Consider the following 20,676-nt stretch of genomic DNA (forward strand, 5'->3'; position numbering starts at 1 on the left):
AGAACTGTTTGTTACTGGGATGTTAGTTTCATAGTGTACATAAATCCACAACAAAGACAGGAGAACTAGAACTGTTTGTTACTGGGATGTTAGTTTCATAGTGTACATAAATCCACAACAGAGACAGGAGAACTAGAACTGTTTGTTACTGGGATGTTAGTTTCACAGTGTACATAAGGTGGCAACAAAGGTGCAAGAATGAACGTCTTTTTCACAACATGAGTTGAAAGGAAAGGAATTATATTTACCTTGTTAGTTACACAAATACAAGGTTCAGAGTGTTTAACGAGTATTGGTCATTAATATCTGAAAATGTGTTAAACTATGTGTGTACCACTTTGAAAAGTTTTGTCATAACGAGACAATAATCATGTCATCGCACAATATTTGAAACCATATGCCTGTCACACTGAACATACTGTAATAAGGAGACAATAGCCATGCAATCTATTAATATTTGAAACCATATGTTTGTCGCACTGAAAAGTTTTGTCATGATTAATTAGTATGAAACAATATGAAAATGCTTTGTATAAACCATGCATATTTTACATTGAAAGAATGTTAGAAACAGATAACCCACTGTGAAACTCTGCGCTTAAACAAAAAACAAATTATTTATGTATCACATTGACAGAAATGACTTTTAAATAGATATCAGCAATATAATAAACTTTTTTCTTGCTCTGACAATACTTTTAAACTTTGAAAGGTTATATTACAGGCATACGATAACAGTGTAATCTGATAATGTTTTACACCATGTATGTGTTATATTGAAACGCTATATCCCCGTCATACAGTAACGTTGTAATCTGATAATGTTTTACACTATGTATGTGTTACATTGAAAGGTTATATCACAGTCATACGATAACAGTGTAATCTGATAATATTTTACACTCTGCATGTGTTATATTGAGATAATCATATTAAACAGTTGTCAACTATAACAAACCGATCTCAAAGTATTATAACAATGAAATGCGTCATATCATTAGGTTTTATCACAATCATACGATAACAGTGTAATCTGATAATATTTTACACTCTGCATGTGCTATATTGAAATAATCATATTAAACAGTTGTCAACTATAACAAACCGATCTCAAAGTATTATAACAATGAAATGCGTCATATCATTAGGTTTTATCATAATCAGAGAGTAACAATGTTTTACATACATGTAATGAAAACGATATATTAAATTAATTATATTAATTACTGTGTCAATATTTAGTTCTAGTTAATGTAGGTAGCTTGTTTTGAGCAAGCAGAAATTAATGATAACGTGATCTGACAATACTTCAAACCTTATATGCGTCAGACTAAAAGGAGTTAACAATGTATGCAAGTATATTCAATATGATAGATAGCAAAAAATATATATGTATATTTATGTAAAACGTGGTCGTTGTTCTGACATTGCTTTAAGAGTTTAATGTGTCACATAGAAAGAAATTATTAGAGACATAGAGAAACAATAAAAATACTTCACTTGGACAAGACAGTTAAATGCGATTTTTTCAAGATTGATGAATATGTTCGTTAGCACTCTTGACAAGATAGTAAGTCAAAGAGGAATGTGATCTAATTTTCTTCTTCCAAACAAAACCTTAGTACGTGTGCTCTAAAAAACATTACTTCTGACTCATCCCTTACGACGCTAATCCAAAACAAAACTAGATAATAAAGCTAGCTTGCTTTACTATATAAAGATTTCAAGAGTAAAAATAACATTTATTGTGTCATGTAAGAGTAGGATTTCTTTAAATAATAACTGTTAGCCAACCTACCAAAATATATAATGAAAATGTATCAGACAATCTGGAGACACGACATTGAGTTTAAAATTATGGGTCTCCATTCCAGTCTGGCCTTTGACTTTTAATGAACACAACTGGCCAATTATACACTTGGACAGTTGCCATGAACGAAGGTCTTCTAAAAGCCAAGTTATATTGACTCCAGAAAAATAAGACATCATATATTTGAAAATAAAGAGTAAAAGAAACTATCAAAACAGACGATCACACGATGTCTGTTATTATAAGTAACGTGTTTCTATGAATGATCTCATGATGTCTTTTGTTATAAGTAACGTGTTTCTATGAATGATCTCATGATGTCTTTTGTTATAAGTAACGTGTTTCTATGAATGATCATACGATGTCTTTTATTATAAGTAACGTGTTTCTATGAATGATCTCATGATGTCTTTTGTTATAAGTAACGTGTTTCTATGAATGATCACACGATGTCTTCATATGTTCAAGAAATCATTTCTTGACGAACTGTATGAAAGCTATTGGTTCCTGGATATTAATGACCAGCTGGTTACTGCTATGTTTTACATTACGACCATTATATCGTTCATATAGCATAAACAGGCAAAAAACACAAATATTATAAACTAGTTAAATCCAGTAAATATTTCTTATAACCCAAACAGAGAGCAAGATCCACACCCAGAAAACATATCAAAATGTTATAGCACCAACAGACAGCTAGATCTAGATCCAGGTCCAAAATATTTAAAAGTATATATATGTGTGTTTTCTTATAGCAAAGCCACATCGGGCTATCTGCGGTGTCCACCGAGGGGGAATCGAACCCCTGATTTTACCGCTGTCCCACGGGGTGACATTTTTAAAAGCAAATGTTATAGTTCAGACAACCAACAAAATGAAGATGCAGAAAACCTTTTACCTAATGTTGTAAACAGGAATTTTTATAAAGCAGATCTAGAAAGCCTGTAAACAAATGTTGTGGCTCAGACAGAAAACTAGACCTAGAACCAGAAAACGTAAACAAAAATGTTGCAGCTCGGATGAACAAAGAAACTCAGATCCAGAGAACCTATAAACAAATGTTGTACCTCAAACAGACAAATAGACCCAACTACAATGAACCCAAATTGTGTAGCCTAACCAAACAAATAGACCATAGTCCAAAGAACCTATAATTAAGTGTTGTTTCCCAAACAGACAAATAGATTCAGATCCAGAGAACAGAAGCCCAGACAAACAGATATATCCAGATCCAAAGAACCGAAATGTTGTAGCCAAGAAAGACAAATAGACCCAGATATGGAGAACTACAATGCTATAGCCAAGAAAATCAAATAGACCCAGATCCAGATAACCCAAATGTTGTAGCTCAGACAAACAAATAGATTCAGATCCAAGGAACCTATAAACAAATGTTGTATCTCAAACAGACAAATATATCCAAATCCAGAGAACCAAAATTTCGTAGCCAAGAAAGATAAACAGACCCAGATGCTGTAGCCCAGACAAACAAATAGAACCAGGTCCAGAGAACCTTCAAACAAATGTTGCATGCCAGGCAAACAAATAGACCCAGATTCAGAGAATCTAAAAACGAATACGATATCGCAGACAGCCAACGTGACACCAATCCAGAAAACTTATAAAAACATTTTACAGATTGGACAAACTGCCAAATACAGAGCCAGAAAAGTTATAATTACAGGACCGACAGACAGCTAAATACAACTTCATATAATACGTATAGAATTAGTACAGTTCCAGAAAAGTGATACGTACAGACAGCTAATTGAATACAGCCAGAACAAACGACTAACTACAGCCCCAGAAAATAGTTGTATAAGGATAATATCCAATACAGACAGTTAAATACTGCCCTAGAAAAAAGGTACATGAAGGTTATTCGCGAGTACAGATAGTTAAGCACTGACCTAGAATTTAGGTACATAACGATAATAGCCAATCCAATTAGCTGTATGTAGTCCCAGAAAAATAAAAGAAATAAAAAATTTCGTTCATTCCTTCAACAAATAATACACAGCAGGTAAATAGACCCATTTATTAGAGTTAGACAATTTTACAGTTGACGTAAAGCAAGCTTTTCGTATGAGCTGTTGAAATATTGGCAGAGGACATATTGTTTGTCCTAGAATTTCATATCATCATTTTAAAATATCAGAGATTCTACGTTTTCAACACAATGCTCTTATGCGAATGTATGTAATTATGTAATATAATTACGCCATATGTAATGGCTAACCCATGAGTGCATACGTGTGTCCCGTAAAAACCAGTTCTTATCACTTCAAAGTTTAAGATAAGGTCCTGTAATATGAGTGAAATGGTATGTGAGGTAAACAACAGCAAAAAAGTCTATTCTATCTACTCGAGTAACACCAAGAAATAGAGCTTGATAAAAACCGATATATCATAAAACAAAGAGGCTGTGCACCATTACAGGTTGTTCCAGCTAGAAACACCTTAGATGACAGAGAGATCGAGGATATAAAATCACATAGACATCTTATGTGTCTTTTCTTGTTCAGAATTTTCGCGCAAAGCTAGACAAGGTCTATTTGCTCAACCTACTTTTGAACTAATAAGAGTAAAGGAAGGGTACATAGTTAAGAGCACCTACCGCTAATTCTTGGGCTGTTCTTGTCTAATCAAATAGAAGGATTTGACCGTCAAATCCCAAAGTGCGAGTCGTCTTTTTGCAGCAAGAGGAAGCGAAGCGAGCCACTTCACAGTCCGGGACGCTTAAACAGTAGGTTACATGCCTATCCTTCGTGTCTTCAACAAGCATTTCGTAATTAAGGATTTTTCTTGAGCATAAAAATCAAGTGACCAAAGATCCAATCACTAAAACAAGGGCTACAAGCTACAACAATTAAAAATTATAATACGTAATAAGTAGCATTGATCGTTCCTAAGATGCCATTCATATCAATTTAACTTATACCCCTCCCTACCCCCCTGAAACAAAAACTCTTCCTATTGTCCATTTACACTAGAAATCAGTGCAATCATCACAACAGACCAATCTCAAAAGTGTGTGTCCGCCGGTGATACAGCGATAAGTTTGCGGACTTCCAAAGCTCAAATACGGGGTTCGATTACTCACGGTGGATACAGCAGATAGCCCAATGTGAACTTGCTTAAAAAACAAAATAAAGATATGCTGAGTTATTCGTCATAAATCTCTGCTGTTATTTGGATACCAAAAGCTGTCACCTACAATATGTCAACTTACTCTGTACGTACCCGATCGTTTAAACTAGACTCTGCTAATAAACATTTGCAATAACCCATCACCTGATCTAAACTAAACCTTTTTCCCTATAAACTTTAATTGATAAACATTTAAAATAACCGAACACCTGAAGTAAAACTCAACTTTCTTCCCTATAAATCTCTGCTTATTAAGATTTAAAATAACCGAATACTTGAAGTAAAACTCAACTTTTTTCCCTATAAATCTCTGCTAATTAAGATTTAAAATAACCGAATACTTGAAGTAAAACTCAACTTTCTTCCTTATAATTTTCTGCTAATAAACATTTAAAATGATCAAACATTTGAAGTAAAACTCAGCTTTCTTCCCTATAAATCTCTGCTAATGAACTTTGAATATCAACAAAGTTCAAAAAAATCTCTTTATCAATTATTTTTACTTTTGCTGATAATGAGGATAAAAAGTTTTGAATTTTAATAACAGAAATAAATAGATGATGCACACCCAGTTTGACTGCCTGGCAAACGCAGTGAAACTATGAGACCCAAAAAAGTGACTTTTGTTTTCGTTTCGTATGTTTCATAATCGGAATTTACTGGAGAGCTGAGAAGAAATACTTATTTATTTAAGAAAAATCGGGTGACTTGCTCAGTTTCATAAGAGACTCCCAGTTTTAGCACCTATAGAGATATCTCTAATACGTCCCTTAGTACATATAAAGGGAATTAAAGAACGCCTTCCAATCTCAGTAAAGTATCCCTGTAGGAGAATATATCACTCAGCTGATGAGGAAATCTGAAGATGTGAAATATTACTCTTTTTGTGAAACACTTTACAACGTCATCACTGAATCCTCAATATTTATAAATAATCAACTCTCTTATCTCATATATTGTTAAACTAGAAAATAAGGATAGTTTTATTTAAAATATGTCCTAAACAACCTTGCCAAATATATCAGAGTTGTTAATAGTGAAGAATGAAATGCTTCTCCATCCTTTGTTTTTATTGTATTCCTTAAATAAAATTGTATTCTAATTAAGATAACATTACTTATAATATTATTAAAAACTTGATAAGTAATTTTTCAAATACAATAGAATTTAATTTCGATATTTACGAATTAAATGAGATTTGACAGAAATAGATATTCTAACTAAATTTGGTTTATTAACAATGCTATAATCGACAGTGATTATATATTACTATTTCTCTAAATCACGATTTAAATATTGATAATCCAATTACATAATATCTAAATGAGCTAAACTTTAACAAAGATAAACTTCAATTTATTCTTTTTCTACACTACGATATTCTAATCAACTACAAACTGTAATATCACAGCTATATGGCTGTAAATTCCAAAATTATCGACCGAATAATGAAGGCTTATCTCCACTTTTTGATTTTACGGGTTTTGTACGTGTTCGGAAATGTAATTTTAGAACGTGTATATTTTACTAAAACATAACATTGTCACATGCATGTAACAACTATATCCTATAAAAAATACAGCATTTTCACATAGATGTAGGAAGTATATCCTACTAAAACACTGCACAGTCACATGAATGTAGCAAACTTTAGCGCTAAAACTATTTATATGTGGAAGGGACACATATTCTAAATTATTTCTATCAAAAACCTGTTTAACGTTATTACCAATCCCAAATCACTATTCAGATTAACGATAGCTTTAAAATCACATTTATTGTTCAATAGTTAGAACTTGCGAAAGAAACCTTTTAAACAGTTAAGCCTTACATTAGACACATATCAAAGATTCCGAGATTAATTACTACGCATAATTAACCAAATTACATAAAAAACCTGAACACATTTTTTTTCACCGCACTTGTATTCTTGCTTATATTTCTTCCCCTTCCCTGGTTTACAGATTTAAAATGATGAAATCCGAGGTTCGATTTCCCAGGGTAGCCAGAACGCATATAGCCCATTGTAAAGTTTTGCGCTAAACACAAACAAACTTCTGGTTATTGTAAAGTGAGCTGGGTTTCAATCATATTTTTTCTTCTTCGTTTTTATTTTTTGACTTACTTTTATGAGTGCTTGTTTTATGATTTTCTACAAGAAATTAAAAGTTTTGTGCAAACATTTCAGCATAAAAAAGTAAAATATTTAACGCTGTTTTAACTCTCTCAATTGTTATACGAATAAAATTATACAAAGTGTAGGGTTAAGGATATCTTTTTTGGTAAAAGATGTGGTGTATTTTTGAATTTTTTTATCATAACCCGTAAGTATTAATAACAACAAAGAATGCATCTCCTTAAAAATCTTGGCTGGTATTAACTAGTGGGCAGACAGCCAGCCGTATGTAACAACTATAAACAAACTATCTTTAGACCATCTACATGTTCAATATTATATTCAGTGCCATGAACTGTAATCAGGAGCTATGAAACAGCATGTAACTGTTCAGGTTCTAGCTTAGAAGTACAGGTCTTGCCTTAATATGATATGTTATGCTCCTAGACGTTGTACCGTAACTGTAAACACGTCGTGACTCAAAATGTTAACCACGACGGGGTCATATACCAACCATGTGATCATTTTTCACTCCATACAACCAACAGCATAAGGATGTAGTAGTGAAGGAATCTCCCGAGTCAACCACCCTCGTTTGAACACAGTCCAAGTACAGCAAAAGTCCCCGAGTAATACAACATTCTGTATTAATTAACAAAAGCTGGGATTAGTATTGTGTGTGAGTTAGTTTAGATAGACGAAGAAGCTTCAGTTTTAAGTATTTCGAGCACATAATTTCAAGGAATGCAACAACACATCAGAAACTTCAGTTTTTAAACCTAACCTGTTCTTGACTTTATTCCAACTCAGTTATACTGAGTTTACAGCTGAAAGCCATGTTAGAGCGTGAGTACCAAACAGAAGACTGTAATTTTGGTGACTATAAGTTTTTGCTCTTGTCGTTGCGTGTATGTATGTGTAGGTTGTATACGTATGTTGTGCTTGTACAACTGTGAGTATGTACTGTTGTGCATAGATGAAGTCTTTAAACTTCCACGGTTATTACCATCTTAGAACGTTTCATTAATTTTTAAGTGAAAAAATTAAGGCGGTAAAAAATTGATTAGCAACTCTTGGTGAGTTTTATTGAATGTTTACTTGTGTTAATCGTAAAATAATTAGATAATTTCTGAAAAAGGCATGGTTACATACGGACGTACATGCATATGTCCTACATATTTGACTTTTAAATCAATTATCATATAAGTTATTGCTGTACAAAAACTTCTTTATATAGGTTTATTACGGAAAACACACGATAGCAGCATTAGAATATAATGAGAGGAAATGAGGTTTTACTCAGCATAATCTTGAAAAACATTCTTCATTTCGTATTTAACTAACATTTACAATTTTTAGAACATTGCTATCATGTAAATCATGTCTACTAAAAGTGTGAACTATTTAGTGTGTCTTCAGTGATGTGATAACATCATCTATTATTTTATTATCGCTGAGAAAAGTAGGTCAACAAGTAGTAAAATAATTGGCACTAAGCATCATCTTTTAACAGTTAGAAAAAATAGGCATAACACAAGTAGTAAGCACTGCGATTAATCATCCTAATATCAATATTTGAAGTAGAAAGTTCATCGTAAGTATGAAACCTGATTTCTGATGTACATCATGATATTCACATTTATATAAAAGTAGGTCTATTTCAACTGGTAGTAATCAGCGAATCATCATATCATTAACTTGTCTGAAGAAGTGAGTCTGTTTGAGCTAGTAGTACTGGGGTTAGGCATCATCTCATTAGCGTGTCTAGAGAAATGAATATATTTCAGCTAGTAGTAATCGGAGCTAATCATCATCTCATTAACGTGTCTAGATAAGTGAGTCTATTTGAGCTAGTAGTAACTAGAGTTAATCATTATTTCATTAACGTATCTAGAGAAGTGAGTCTGTTTGAGCTAGTAGTAACCGGAGTTAATCATCATCTCATTAATGTGTCTAGAGAAGTGAGTCTGTTTGAGCTAGTAATAACCGGGGTTAACCATCATCTCGTTAGCGTGTCTAGAGAAGTGAGTATGTTTGAGCTAGTAATAACCGGAGTTAATCATCATCTCATTGACATGTAAGAATGTTTACTTGAACTAGTACAAAAATCAGCATTAATCATGATCTTATTTTAAATGTGTATTGCGAACTAGGTCTATTTGAATTGTTAGCATCTGGAGTTAATCGTCATATTACTTGTAGTGAAAAAATATTCTTGAAGTAGTAGACATTCAGTGATTGTGGTAGAAATTAGAAAAGAACGCGATTCTGATAGTGTAAGTAGCCGGCGTTAATTATGATAATTTAACAAGTAGAAAAATAGGAGAATCTAAAGTAAAATAACAAATGTCAATCACCATCTTTATTACATAAAGTGTTTGTTTGTTTCAAGCGTAAAGCTAAATAATGGGCTATCTCCGCTGACACTGGATCGAACCTGAAGTTATAGGTAACCAGTGTTAATTAAAATAACAATAGGTAGTGAGTTATCGAAATTAATCATTGTAACAATTAGAGAAGTAGAAAGTCAACTGGCGTTAATCACCATATTATTAATCAGTAGTATACGTTTGGTGTTAACCATCATACTAGTAACATATAATATATGACTGGTGTTAACCATCATACTATTAACATATAGTATATGACTGGTGTTAACCATCATACTATTAACATATAGTATATGACTAGCGTTTACCGTTATATTATCAACATATAGTATATATTACTGGCATTTACCGTTATATTATGAACATATAGTATATGACTGGCGTTAACCGTTATATTATTAATAAGTAGTATATGTCTGCCGTTAACATTATACTATTAACATATAGTAAATAATATTATTGGCGTTAAACATTATATTATTAACATTTAGTATATGATTGGTGTTAACCATCATACAATAAACATATAGAATGTAACGACTATTAATGATCAGAATGTTAATATATTACTCTCTATTATAGGAAGAACTGTTTTTTTTTTTCAAAATGTAATATTATGATGAATATTAATTTTATGTGCTAAAGTTAAGAAGATTAATATCCCTTGCTTTTTACGAAGAAATAAAGTTGTTATTGTAAAGGTAAAATAACTGTGGTTATTAATAACCAGTAGCTGAAAACATAAAGAGTAATTAGTCACCCTTTAAATAACTGTCTGCTATTATTCAATTAAATATTTAAACTTACTTTGCAAGCGTGCGCTGTTTAACTTCCTTTTCAGTGTATAACTACTGAATCAATTACAGCACAGATGATAAAAGATGATGACGTTAAAATAAGTCTTTTGTCATAGAATTTGTCGAACTTGATCAAATATCATACTTACTGCTACCTTCGCACAAAATTCAACAAACAAACAAATATTTACTGGAAAAAAATACTCTAATTTATTATTATACATTTAATAAACTTAGCCGTCTACTGTATTGTTTATAAATAAGCAAACAAACCCAAGTAAAATCTACTTTTATATATTTTTAGTTTTTGAAGACCTACCTCAAAAATTTCTTGACAGTAAACTTCTGCCAGGTAGGGATTGCTGTTCAGTCTCAGTTCTTGCAACGTCCCCTTCAGTGCAATTAAAAATAATAATGAGTACGTGAGGCGTAAACCTAAACTTGTGGCTGCAGAAGTCCCTTGTAAAATACTCTGAACTAGACGCATGGCACCAGTAGTGTTGGCAAAAGTTTAAACGAACCTCAGATGATACTTTCAGGCTATGTTGTGTCTTACGTGACCAGTTTTTAGTTAGTTATTTCTCAACTACAGTTGCTGATAGCATAAGGCCAGTCGAGATTTTTCGTAGCACTGTTGTCGAGTGGCCTTTTCTTTGTCAGAAAAATCCGACAGGCAAATCTTGTTCTGCAGAACTTGTTAAAATCCACTCGTTTGTAGAAAATGTATAGTAATTCACCGCTGATGCTTCTAATCAGGTAACAGAGGTTTTGAGGAGACGAGCTAAAAAATCCCTAAAATAGGAACCGTCAGACGATATTGAATAACTAAAAACAAAAAGAAAATGAAGCAAAAACATCCTTTTAACTGAACTCCTCATTCCTAAATATTCGATTGCTTGTGTGAACAACTTTGTAAGAAAAGTTACATACATAGAGTAAATATTATAAACCTAGTTTCGACTTGCTAACAAGACCTGAAAGTAGACGACTTCACACAATAAACAGGATATGGTTCATGTTGAAGGATGTTAAGATAACAAATATGATCATCGAAGAAAGACGAAAACAATGATAGAGAACCTCATGACTCATCTTTACGAACTGATGTGAAAAAAACCAACAACTAAACTTGCTTAATTAACAACGCCTGATAAGACTACAAGAAACATCTTAGAGGCTATAAAATTAACATTGCAGAAAGTTTTATAATGAAATAACAATGTAGAACGTCTTAGAATATTTATAAATGACTAACAAATATTTAGAAAAAACAAATCAACAACAAACATCTTAGAAAACTGAAAATCTCAATATAGATTTTCAAAAGATATATATTTGCAATGTTGATCATCTTACAGAAATATATATATTTCCATTGTCAGACATCTAAAAATGATTGTAACATTTTAGGGTGTCTTACGAGTTATTCTAAAATATAATACATATATAAGAATTAAATTAACAATGTAGAAGTAACAGTTATGTATTAACAATGAAAAAAAAAATCCAGAAAAATTAGGAAATTAAAAAGCGTTAGCAACTATGAGAATTATACAACAACATTCCTTGCAAACCTACATATTAAGAACGTAAAAGTTTTCTGGAAATTATAGTTTATCAAATTTCAAATTCTAGTGAAATCCTGAGTCAACTACGAAAACTTTAAAGGAAGGTATGAATTAACAATGCAAAGTATTTAAACTATAAATCAACAGCTTTGAATTTTTTTAAAGCTACATATTAAAAATATAAAAAGCCTAAAAACGCATAGCAATTTACAGTGTGAAACGTCTATAAGAATTAACAATATATAATGACTATTTTAGTGCATCGTTAAATTAAAAATCAAACATTCTTAAACCTTTACAATAAACTGAACTGATAATTGCATGAACTAATAGCACAAAGTTTAAGTAAATGTAAAATTAATATTGCGAAATTATATAAAAACTTATTAAACAATTAGTCAAATGTCTCAGAACGTTTTTTGATTAATATACGAATAGTTAAACGATTTCCTACACAAGTAATATATGCCAGTTGAAATTAGGGACTATGTTGATTCAGAATACGATGTTTAACTGTGGAAAAGGGCGTAAAGCTGTGAATTATGTATCACTAAATAATATGAAAACAATAGTTGTAGAAAAACGGAAAGTTACAATTTAGTTAAAGTATACGAAATGAGACAGAAGGAAACAGTTTTATAGCTTCCAGTTCTATCCAAACTATTGTTTATAAAGTTAATTACAAAGTCTTGCCTTTTGTATTTATACGGAATTTCATATGAAAGCAAAAAAGTGCGAGTGACTCCAAAATTGAATGAGCAACAAAGCAAATGGAATGACATTTTGTAAAAATTGTGCAAAACAAATAAATAATATACACTATACAGGTACTTATAACAGTCGCCTATTAAAAATGAAACATTACTTTACCACAGAGTTGTATGTTCGCCAGTCAGACTGGTTATTCACAGCCCAGGAGGTGAGCAGTGTCTGAAGTTTCGCGGGCAAGCTTGCTGAGGACTCGAAATGTAACTTTCTCACTACGCCTCGAGATACGCGTGCTCTTGTGCCAAAGCCTGTTTTGTGAGATCACCTCACGAGACGCTTAAAAGATGACTAGACCAGTTGTAACCGCCCACCTAAATGTTGGGCAGGAACATTCTTTTTAGAACCAACCAGCAGTTTGAAGCCGACGGCTTCGTGTTACTCTGTCAGATGAAATGCTTTCCCTGGAGATATTTACTTATTACAAACATCAGCTTATTATAATAAATAGAAAATATGCAACCAAACCAAGAAAGAAGAAGTTACAACTTCATGACTGAGATCATATTTCACTCAAGCAATGCTACGCATCAACTAATTAGTTGAAAAATGTAGAAAATAATTAAATAAAATGTAGAAAAAATAATTTTATCGTGGCCTAGATAATTTGTTTCTTCAAACGATGCTGAGGATCAACTGTATTAGTAGACAGATAGTGAAACGTATTAAGCAGAATATAGAACTTACAAGACTAATTCATTTTACAACTTGGACCTAAAGCTTTATTTATGTCTCGCATATGAACTTGTTATATAGCAATGATTCCTTGAATGGAATGGCGAATTTTAGCGATAAGTAATAAACCTTCATTTTCTAGAGCTCATCGTCTCTGATCTATGAGCATTTCTTTTTGGAAACGCCCACCCATACGTTACAGGGTTGAGTACCTTATCTTAAAACGATTTTGAAAATTCATGTGACAACCAAAGCCGATATAAAGTCACATTATTTGACATTATTTCGCATTTCCTATGTAGTGTGATGCCACTGAAAAGTCATCGCTTTTGGGAAAGGTATGTAACAGCATTCAGACTCAAAATATTCCTACACTCACATTAGAAAGATCTGTTCAGATCGGGTATTTGGAATCTCCAAAACGGGAATAACCCTTATACTTAATGGCATTAGAAAATAAAGGATGAACTTGGGACACAGGACCAACCAAAAAGAGACCTGTAACAAGTCGTACCTCAGCCACAGTAAGCAAAGTGTGGTTCGGCGTTTTGTAACAAATGAGAATCCACGAATACAAAGGTCAGTGGAAAAAACCATCCACTTGTTATAGGAAACAGTCAGCAAAGTAATTAAGAAGGTTCTCAGTCTAGAAAAGTCATAAAAGTTACGAGTACACAATTTGCTCCAATGATATATCAGTTTAACTGTTGCATACCTCAAGCACCTGGAGAGTGCAACGATTAATCATGCTATTCCATACGAAAACTTGCAGAACCTATGGATTCATATGCGATCCGACTGTTGAAACGAGCACTAGAAAACCGTTGTCCTCATACACTAGATAGACTATGGAAAGGTGTCAGGGAGGAGGTGTGTAACTTGAAAATTAAAGCCTAATGACGGACTCTTTTGCAATAGAAATTACGCAGCTGGGCTATTGTCAAGTTTCATGATATTGCATGAGCGACCGTGCCGACTTGGACTGTAAGGACGTGATAAAGCTCCAAAATCATTTCAATATAATATACTCAATCTCTGTATATCCAATCATCAGATAAAACCACAGATATTAATTTTAGAATCATTGAACTTAAGACTTCTTAACAGTGCAAACTTAATGTAATTATATGAGGCTACAATGTTTAAATGCATGTAAATACTTATGAAACTGTATGTAAAGTTTTTCCATCATAATGATGATATTAAATCTAATATTTACATGTGAAGACACTTTAGTATTAATACTTTAATAGTAAGCCTGATAAGTACATATCCAAGGTCATTCTGAGACAGTAAGTACATGCAGAGCGACAAAGTTTATATACATACATGAAATTACCCTGTATTTATACCGACAACGGTAATGTTTATGGTGTTGTATATACTGCGCTGCCTAAAGTATCTGGACTTGTAATCCTTGTGATCATTGTCCTTGGATTCAATATTTGCTGCTATTCCGCGAAGCATGCTCACAACTAGACTGTGACAGTGGTTGTTTAAAAAGCGCTCGAAAGTCCCCGCTTTCGTGGAGAACACGTTGCATTACACCTTACAGATGGTGCTCCTTCATATGTGACTACATAATATGCAGAAAAGTCGCTGTAGATTTGTTACAAAGATGTCCGACACTTTTTACAATGATATAAGAATTGAATGTTTGTCACGTTAGGGTGCTCTTTCAATTAGCTTGAAATTCGAGTTCCAGATACTGTGAAAGGGTCTCAATGGTACGTGATCAATCATTGCAACTATTATAAGTAGCAATTTTACAAACTTTGAGTAACCTCTAGTCATCTCAAACCCTAATAACATATGTAACTGGAAAGTCTCTGTTTTAAACTCGTTAAATTTCCTTTTACAGTGTGCCGAGTGAACAATATCGTGTGCTCTATGATAAGTCAAAGTGGATATAAGAAAAGTTAGCTATTACAACAAGTTACTATACTTGATGTAATTTTATATTATATGTTACAAATATATATATATATATGGGACCGACGAATAAATATAGCGCACAAACTACAGAGTAGAATGAATCCGTGTAGGAGACGTATTTGCGAAGTAAAAGATATACAGATATAAAAGATATGAATATATATTCATCATATTTAACTTGTATTCGCAAGCCTCACATGTGACATTAGATTAACTTAAATATTAAGAATCCAAACTATTCCAGATCTAAAGCTATTGTCTGTCCAGTTTTCGAAAGGCATTTGTTCGTAACAGAAAAGTAAGGAATTACAAACAGATAACGAGAAACAGACCACTGAAATTAGCATTCCACTTCAGTTATACCTGTGAGAACTTCCTAATAAAATCTAAGATGACCAAGTCAATGCATTTTATAAAATAAAAAGTTGAATTTATGCTCCTAATTTGAATGATGTGGCACAGTGTGTCAGCCTCCTTTCTATCTGTATGCTGTTAAAAAAGGATAAATATAAATAGACGAGCTTTTTCCATTACACTGATGCTTGAAAAGATGGATATATGACAACAAATTGACATAGCGCTGATGATGGCAGTTTGTTTTTATTATTTACATGAGAAGTTGTACACAAAGCAGTTAGGCAAAACATTAAATAGCATTATTGATACTGAACTCCGGCTCTCGATATAGAAACTCGTCACACCACTTGGCTCTTCTAGGGAACCTTTAATAACCATAATATATTATATCTAAGATATGACACATACAGCCAAACTGAGTTACGTAAATAAAAAAACAGATGACATCAGACAACTGTTTCATAAAATAATTATCTGATCTTCAATCAACTCAGTTGATGAAGCACAAATTTAATAAGATAACAACCCACCCACATAAAATTTCCTTTGTGATCATGAACTCCACTTACAGCCACCCCCGACATCTCGCCATTTCAATAATAATACGCCTTATCAATAATACGTCATCGCGTTTCTGCCGTTTCATAAGAGATCGTTAAACAGCTTTTCTGCGATACCGTATTTTAAAGTAGTTTATTGTTAATCGCGAAGTTACTCAATGAACTATTTGTGATGTGCCGAATACAGGGATCAAATCTCCAATTTTAGCATTATAAGCTCCGAAACTTACCGGAGAAAAAGTGCGTTTTTAAAAATAATTATTCTCAGATCCATCACGAATTTTAAAGTAAAAATTTTTTACTATTATTTCGTTCTTAAATATTTTTCTTTGTAAAAAACGAACAAACACTCTAAAAAGAAATCCGTGTGAAATCACTTTAGGTGTAACTAAATATCTACCAGATAATTACCAATATATTATAATCGGTGAAAGCATTTGTGTTGTTGTTTGTGTATGCGTGTAGGAGTATGTCACGTGCATGACACATGTATTTGCAAATACATTTCTGCACACTCATAATTAGTGTAAAATGTCCCATATGTGCGAGAGCTTGTGTGTTATATGCTTCTGGAATCACTGGTTTAAACTATACGGTTCACAGCCGATTTATGTTACTGGACATAAAGAAAAGAGCGGGTGTGAAAAGACATCTAACTGTTGACTTGATCACATTGAGTTGAATAACTTAAAAAACCTTCTAAGGTGACTAAAACAAACAAAGTTAAAAAATTATTTTAACCTCTTCTCGTTAAAAAGAGATGTTATTAAAGGCTCTTTGCAACGCTATTACGCAAAACCAGGCTAATTTTCAAATTATAACATAATATTTTTAATTTGATTGCAGCATAAGTAACCTTTCAAAACATTTCGTGTACTTAATCATCTGATCTCTAAAACACTAACAGTCGAGATTCAGTAGTCTTTAAAACACTACTATGATGTAATAGTAGTCTTTAAGTACTGACTGTCAAGCTGTAGTATTCTTTAACTAAACAACTCTGAAGTTATAGTACTTAGTACCGACTGTCAAGCTGTAGTATTCTTTAAAACAACAACTATGAAGTTGTAGTACTTAGTACCGTCTGTCAAGCTATAGTATTCTTTAAAACAACAACTAGGGAGCTATAGTACTAAGTACCGACTGTCAAGCTATAGTATTCTTTAAAACAACAACTAGGGAGCTATAGTACTAAGTACCGACTGTCAAGCTGTAGTATTCTTTAAAACAACAACCAGGGAGTTATAGTACTAAGTACCGACTGTCAAGTTGTAGTATTCTTTAAAACAACTACTAGGGAGTTATAGTACTAAGTACCGACTGTCAAGTTATAGTATTCTTTAAAACAACAACCAGGGAGTTATAGTACTAAGTACCGACTGTCAAGTTGTAGTATTCTTTAAAACAACTACTAGGGAGTTATAGTACTAAGTACCGACTGTCAAGTTGTAGTATTCTTTAAAGCAACTACTAGGGAGATATAGTACTAAGTACCGACTGTCAAGTTGTAGTATTCTTTAAAACAACAACTAGGGAGTTATAGTACTAAGTACCGACTGTCAAGTTATAGTATTCTTTAAAACAACAACTAGAGAGTTATAGTACTAAGTACTGACTTCGGAGGCGTCGTATTCTTTAAAACAACAACTAGAGAGTTATAGTACTAAGTACCGACTTCGGAGGTGTCGTATTCTTTAAAACCCAAAACTGTCGAGATGTAGTATCCTTTAAAACAACTACTAATATTGAGTACTAGTTGACACATCAACCATCGAGATATAGCACTCTTTAAAAACAAACTATCAAATTAGAGTAGTTCTTTAAACATTATTATCTAGCTCTTGTACTCTTTGGATCATTAGTTATCTCAAATAAGTATTCTCTAAGAGTGTCGAGCCATGGTCCTTTTGAAAACATCAACACTAGAGATACACTAGTCCTTCTAATTTCAAGTGTCGAGATAGTGTCGTCTTTAGCCTACTATCGTCTTATGTAGTGTAATTATTACACATTAATTATTAATTGAAAGTGAAATTTATTGACTTCTTAAGGCAAAGACATAAAACAAAGCTGTGAACATGGAACTACTTTGCAATGCCCCCTATTGAAAACCCTGCAGTAACACAACGTGGTTGAATAATATAAAAAAAACGAGTTCTCAGAATATCTGTGTCTATAGTAATTACAAACCACAAGGTTGAGATGTAGCACTGAATAAGATACTAATTCTCGAACTATAACCTTCAAAAAACAAAATCACGACTGTCCACTTTATATTCTAGTTTGATGAATGTTGCGTGTTCTGGTGAACAGTAAGATAACTAACTTCAAAAAAGTAAAGCAATGTTGTCATTAAAAGAAAATTATAATTTACCACTCCTTCATCGATCTCTTTATCATTTTGCCTTTTACGTGCTTGTTTACAAACATCTGATCTTGCGTTATGGACGACACAAGGTAAGATACCAAACTTCCAATTTCATCACATTTATTGCCATTAGCTACAAATATAACTCTATGTACGGACCACACGTGTGTTTGCGTTTAAACAAGACAAAAAAACAGACAATGGCGTCCCACCAAATGTTAGTAAATAATTCAAGGAAGCTCTCAAAAACCAGTTTTACTATATCCTGAATATCTAACACTTTAAACCTTATGGATGCCGGACTAACCTTACTGAACGAGATAACCTGTCACTCTCAAAAACAACCAAGTATACTCAACTCTAACCCTCAAACCTTCGCTTCCATTCATTATGGCAATTCTCACGAAGTCTATGACAAGATAATAGCGCTTGAAGACCTCCTTGTGCGTAGCTCTTAGTAAAGAAGAAAGTTTTTTTTTTCCTATTTGGATAAAATGCCCATGTTGTTTTAATAGAACGACGTTGAATATCTGCGCATAAAAGTATATTTTTGTTTGTATCAGGATTTTGTTCAAAGCTCCATAACGGCTATCTGCTGCTAGTCGTCCCTAAGTTTGAAGTGATAGAATAGATCAGTGGTTTTCAAACTTCACGACAAACGACCGACCTGAGTAGCTAGTAGCCAGGTGTTTGTCTGAGACCAATGTTCTAATACATTTCAGCAACATCAAGTAGTGCGCTCCTGTTCTGTTCGTTTAAAAACATTTTAGGTTTATTATTTTATAAAATATTTTAAAATAAATATATGTTTATATTTTAATGTATCTTAATTGCTCTGCAACTCAAACCGATACCACTTGCGACCAACAACAACTTGGAAAACACTGGACTAGAGGGAAGGTAGCTAGCCAACAGCACCCACTGCTAACTCTTGAGTCACTCATGTCTGATCGAATTGTGAGGTTTGACTGTCAGTCGTATAGCGCACCCACGGCCTCAAATTGCGGAGTACTATTTTTGCGACAGCGAGTCGCGATCCACGAATCCTCGGATTCACAGTCGCACGCTAACCATCAGGCCACAAGCTACATTTACATCTCCACTTTAAGATATGTCTGAAGAACAAAATATCTAACGCTTTACTGTGTTTTTACTCCGTCAAATATAACATGAATTTTAACTTTCTCATAATATCATTGTAAACATAGTAATGCCTATGCACAAATAGAATAACACCAATATTTGTTGTTAAATGAAATATTTACTGAGCATACAACAGCAAGATGCACCAAGGTTGAAAAATGAAAATATTTTTTGTTGCTGATAGAGAATTCACGCCAAAATTGGATCGTGCTTAATCCTTACTATCATATGTACTGTTGCGTATCTGCTCGTTTGTTAATTTCCGGTATAAATTATTTCCGAGGAACTTCAGCAATACAAGTCCTTTCTTAATTGAAACTAGTTTATTCTTTCTTGATACAACTTTGTAATACACAGAATTTCCACAGTCACTTTAACTTAACTACTTTTATAAAAACACGCTATAATTCACAGCGATTCACACACTTTACTTACGGTGCCTACTGTTCGCTTAACTCAATTATCTCAATCTTCAAGCTATTTGCCTATGCAATTCTATCTTTTTTTTTGCTGGCTTTATTTGCCGGGCTTATATACTAAAAAATAGGGCGACTGGAACAAACTATGAAATTCACGCTCAATCGAAAAACTCCTCGCACACACCACCAGCGCCAATGCACCAGCAGCGTCACGTGACTTCCGCTGTCATAACACTGCCTCTCGGGACGAACAATAGCCACTTACATTAAACCAATAGATAATGAACAATAATTTAATTAAATGTACAGAATTTACAAACACAAAATTAAAATACAATAAAGTATCTTAATTGTACAGGACCCATGTCGTTCCGTACTGGTCTCTGTCTCATTGGCTTCTGCTTCACGTGGGGTTCATCTGCTCCATCAGGAAATGTCCCATTATCGGTAACAGTAACATCAGTGGTAGTAACTTCATTAACGGCTTCAATGTTTTTCTTCTCAAATCGGGAAGAGTTTCTTCGTCGACACGTCTTCAGCAACGTCATTTGTTCCGTTGTTCACTTCGTTCCAACTGAAATGTCCTGGACGATGATAACGCCAAAGCCTGTTGCAATGCA

At 33.1% G+C, this 20,676-nt stretch overlaps 1 protein-coding gene across 7 annotated transcripts in view; it reads right to left on the reverse strand.

The window, feature by feature from the left end:
- The window catches only part of LOC106465821 (collagen alpha-1(I) chain-like), a 154,163-nt gene that overhangs the window by 83,938 nt on the left and 49,549 nt on the right, over positions 1–20,676 (reverse strand). For 3 of the 7 annotated variants that reach the window (XM_022393769.1, XM_013926056.2, XM_022393771.1), the window contains exon 4: positions 10,586–10,657. In XM_022393769.1, coding sequence (XP_022249477.1) covers positions 10,586–10,657 — 72 coding nt within the window. Of the gene's footprint in view, positions 1–10,585; positions 11,059–12,704; positions 12,871–20,676 lie in introns of those variants that run through there. The other 4 variants (XM_022393770.1, XM_022393766.1, XM_022393767.1 and 1 more) reach the window with 2 other exon arrangements.

Source organism: Limulus polyphemus, unplaced genomic scaffold (genome assembly GCF_000517525.1).
Source record: "Limulus polyphemus unplaced genomic scaffold, Limulus_polyphemus-2.1.2 Scaffold2061, whole genome shotgun sequence".
In the NCBI taxonomy this organism is placed as follows: domain Eukaryota; kingdom Metazoa; phylum Arthropoda; class Merostomata; order Xiphosura; family Limulidae; genus Limulus; species Limulus polyphemus.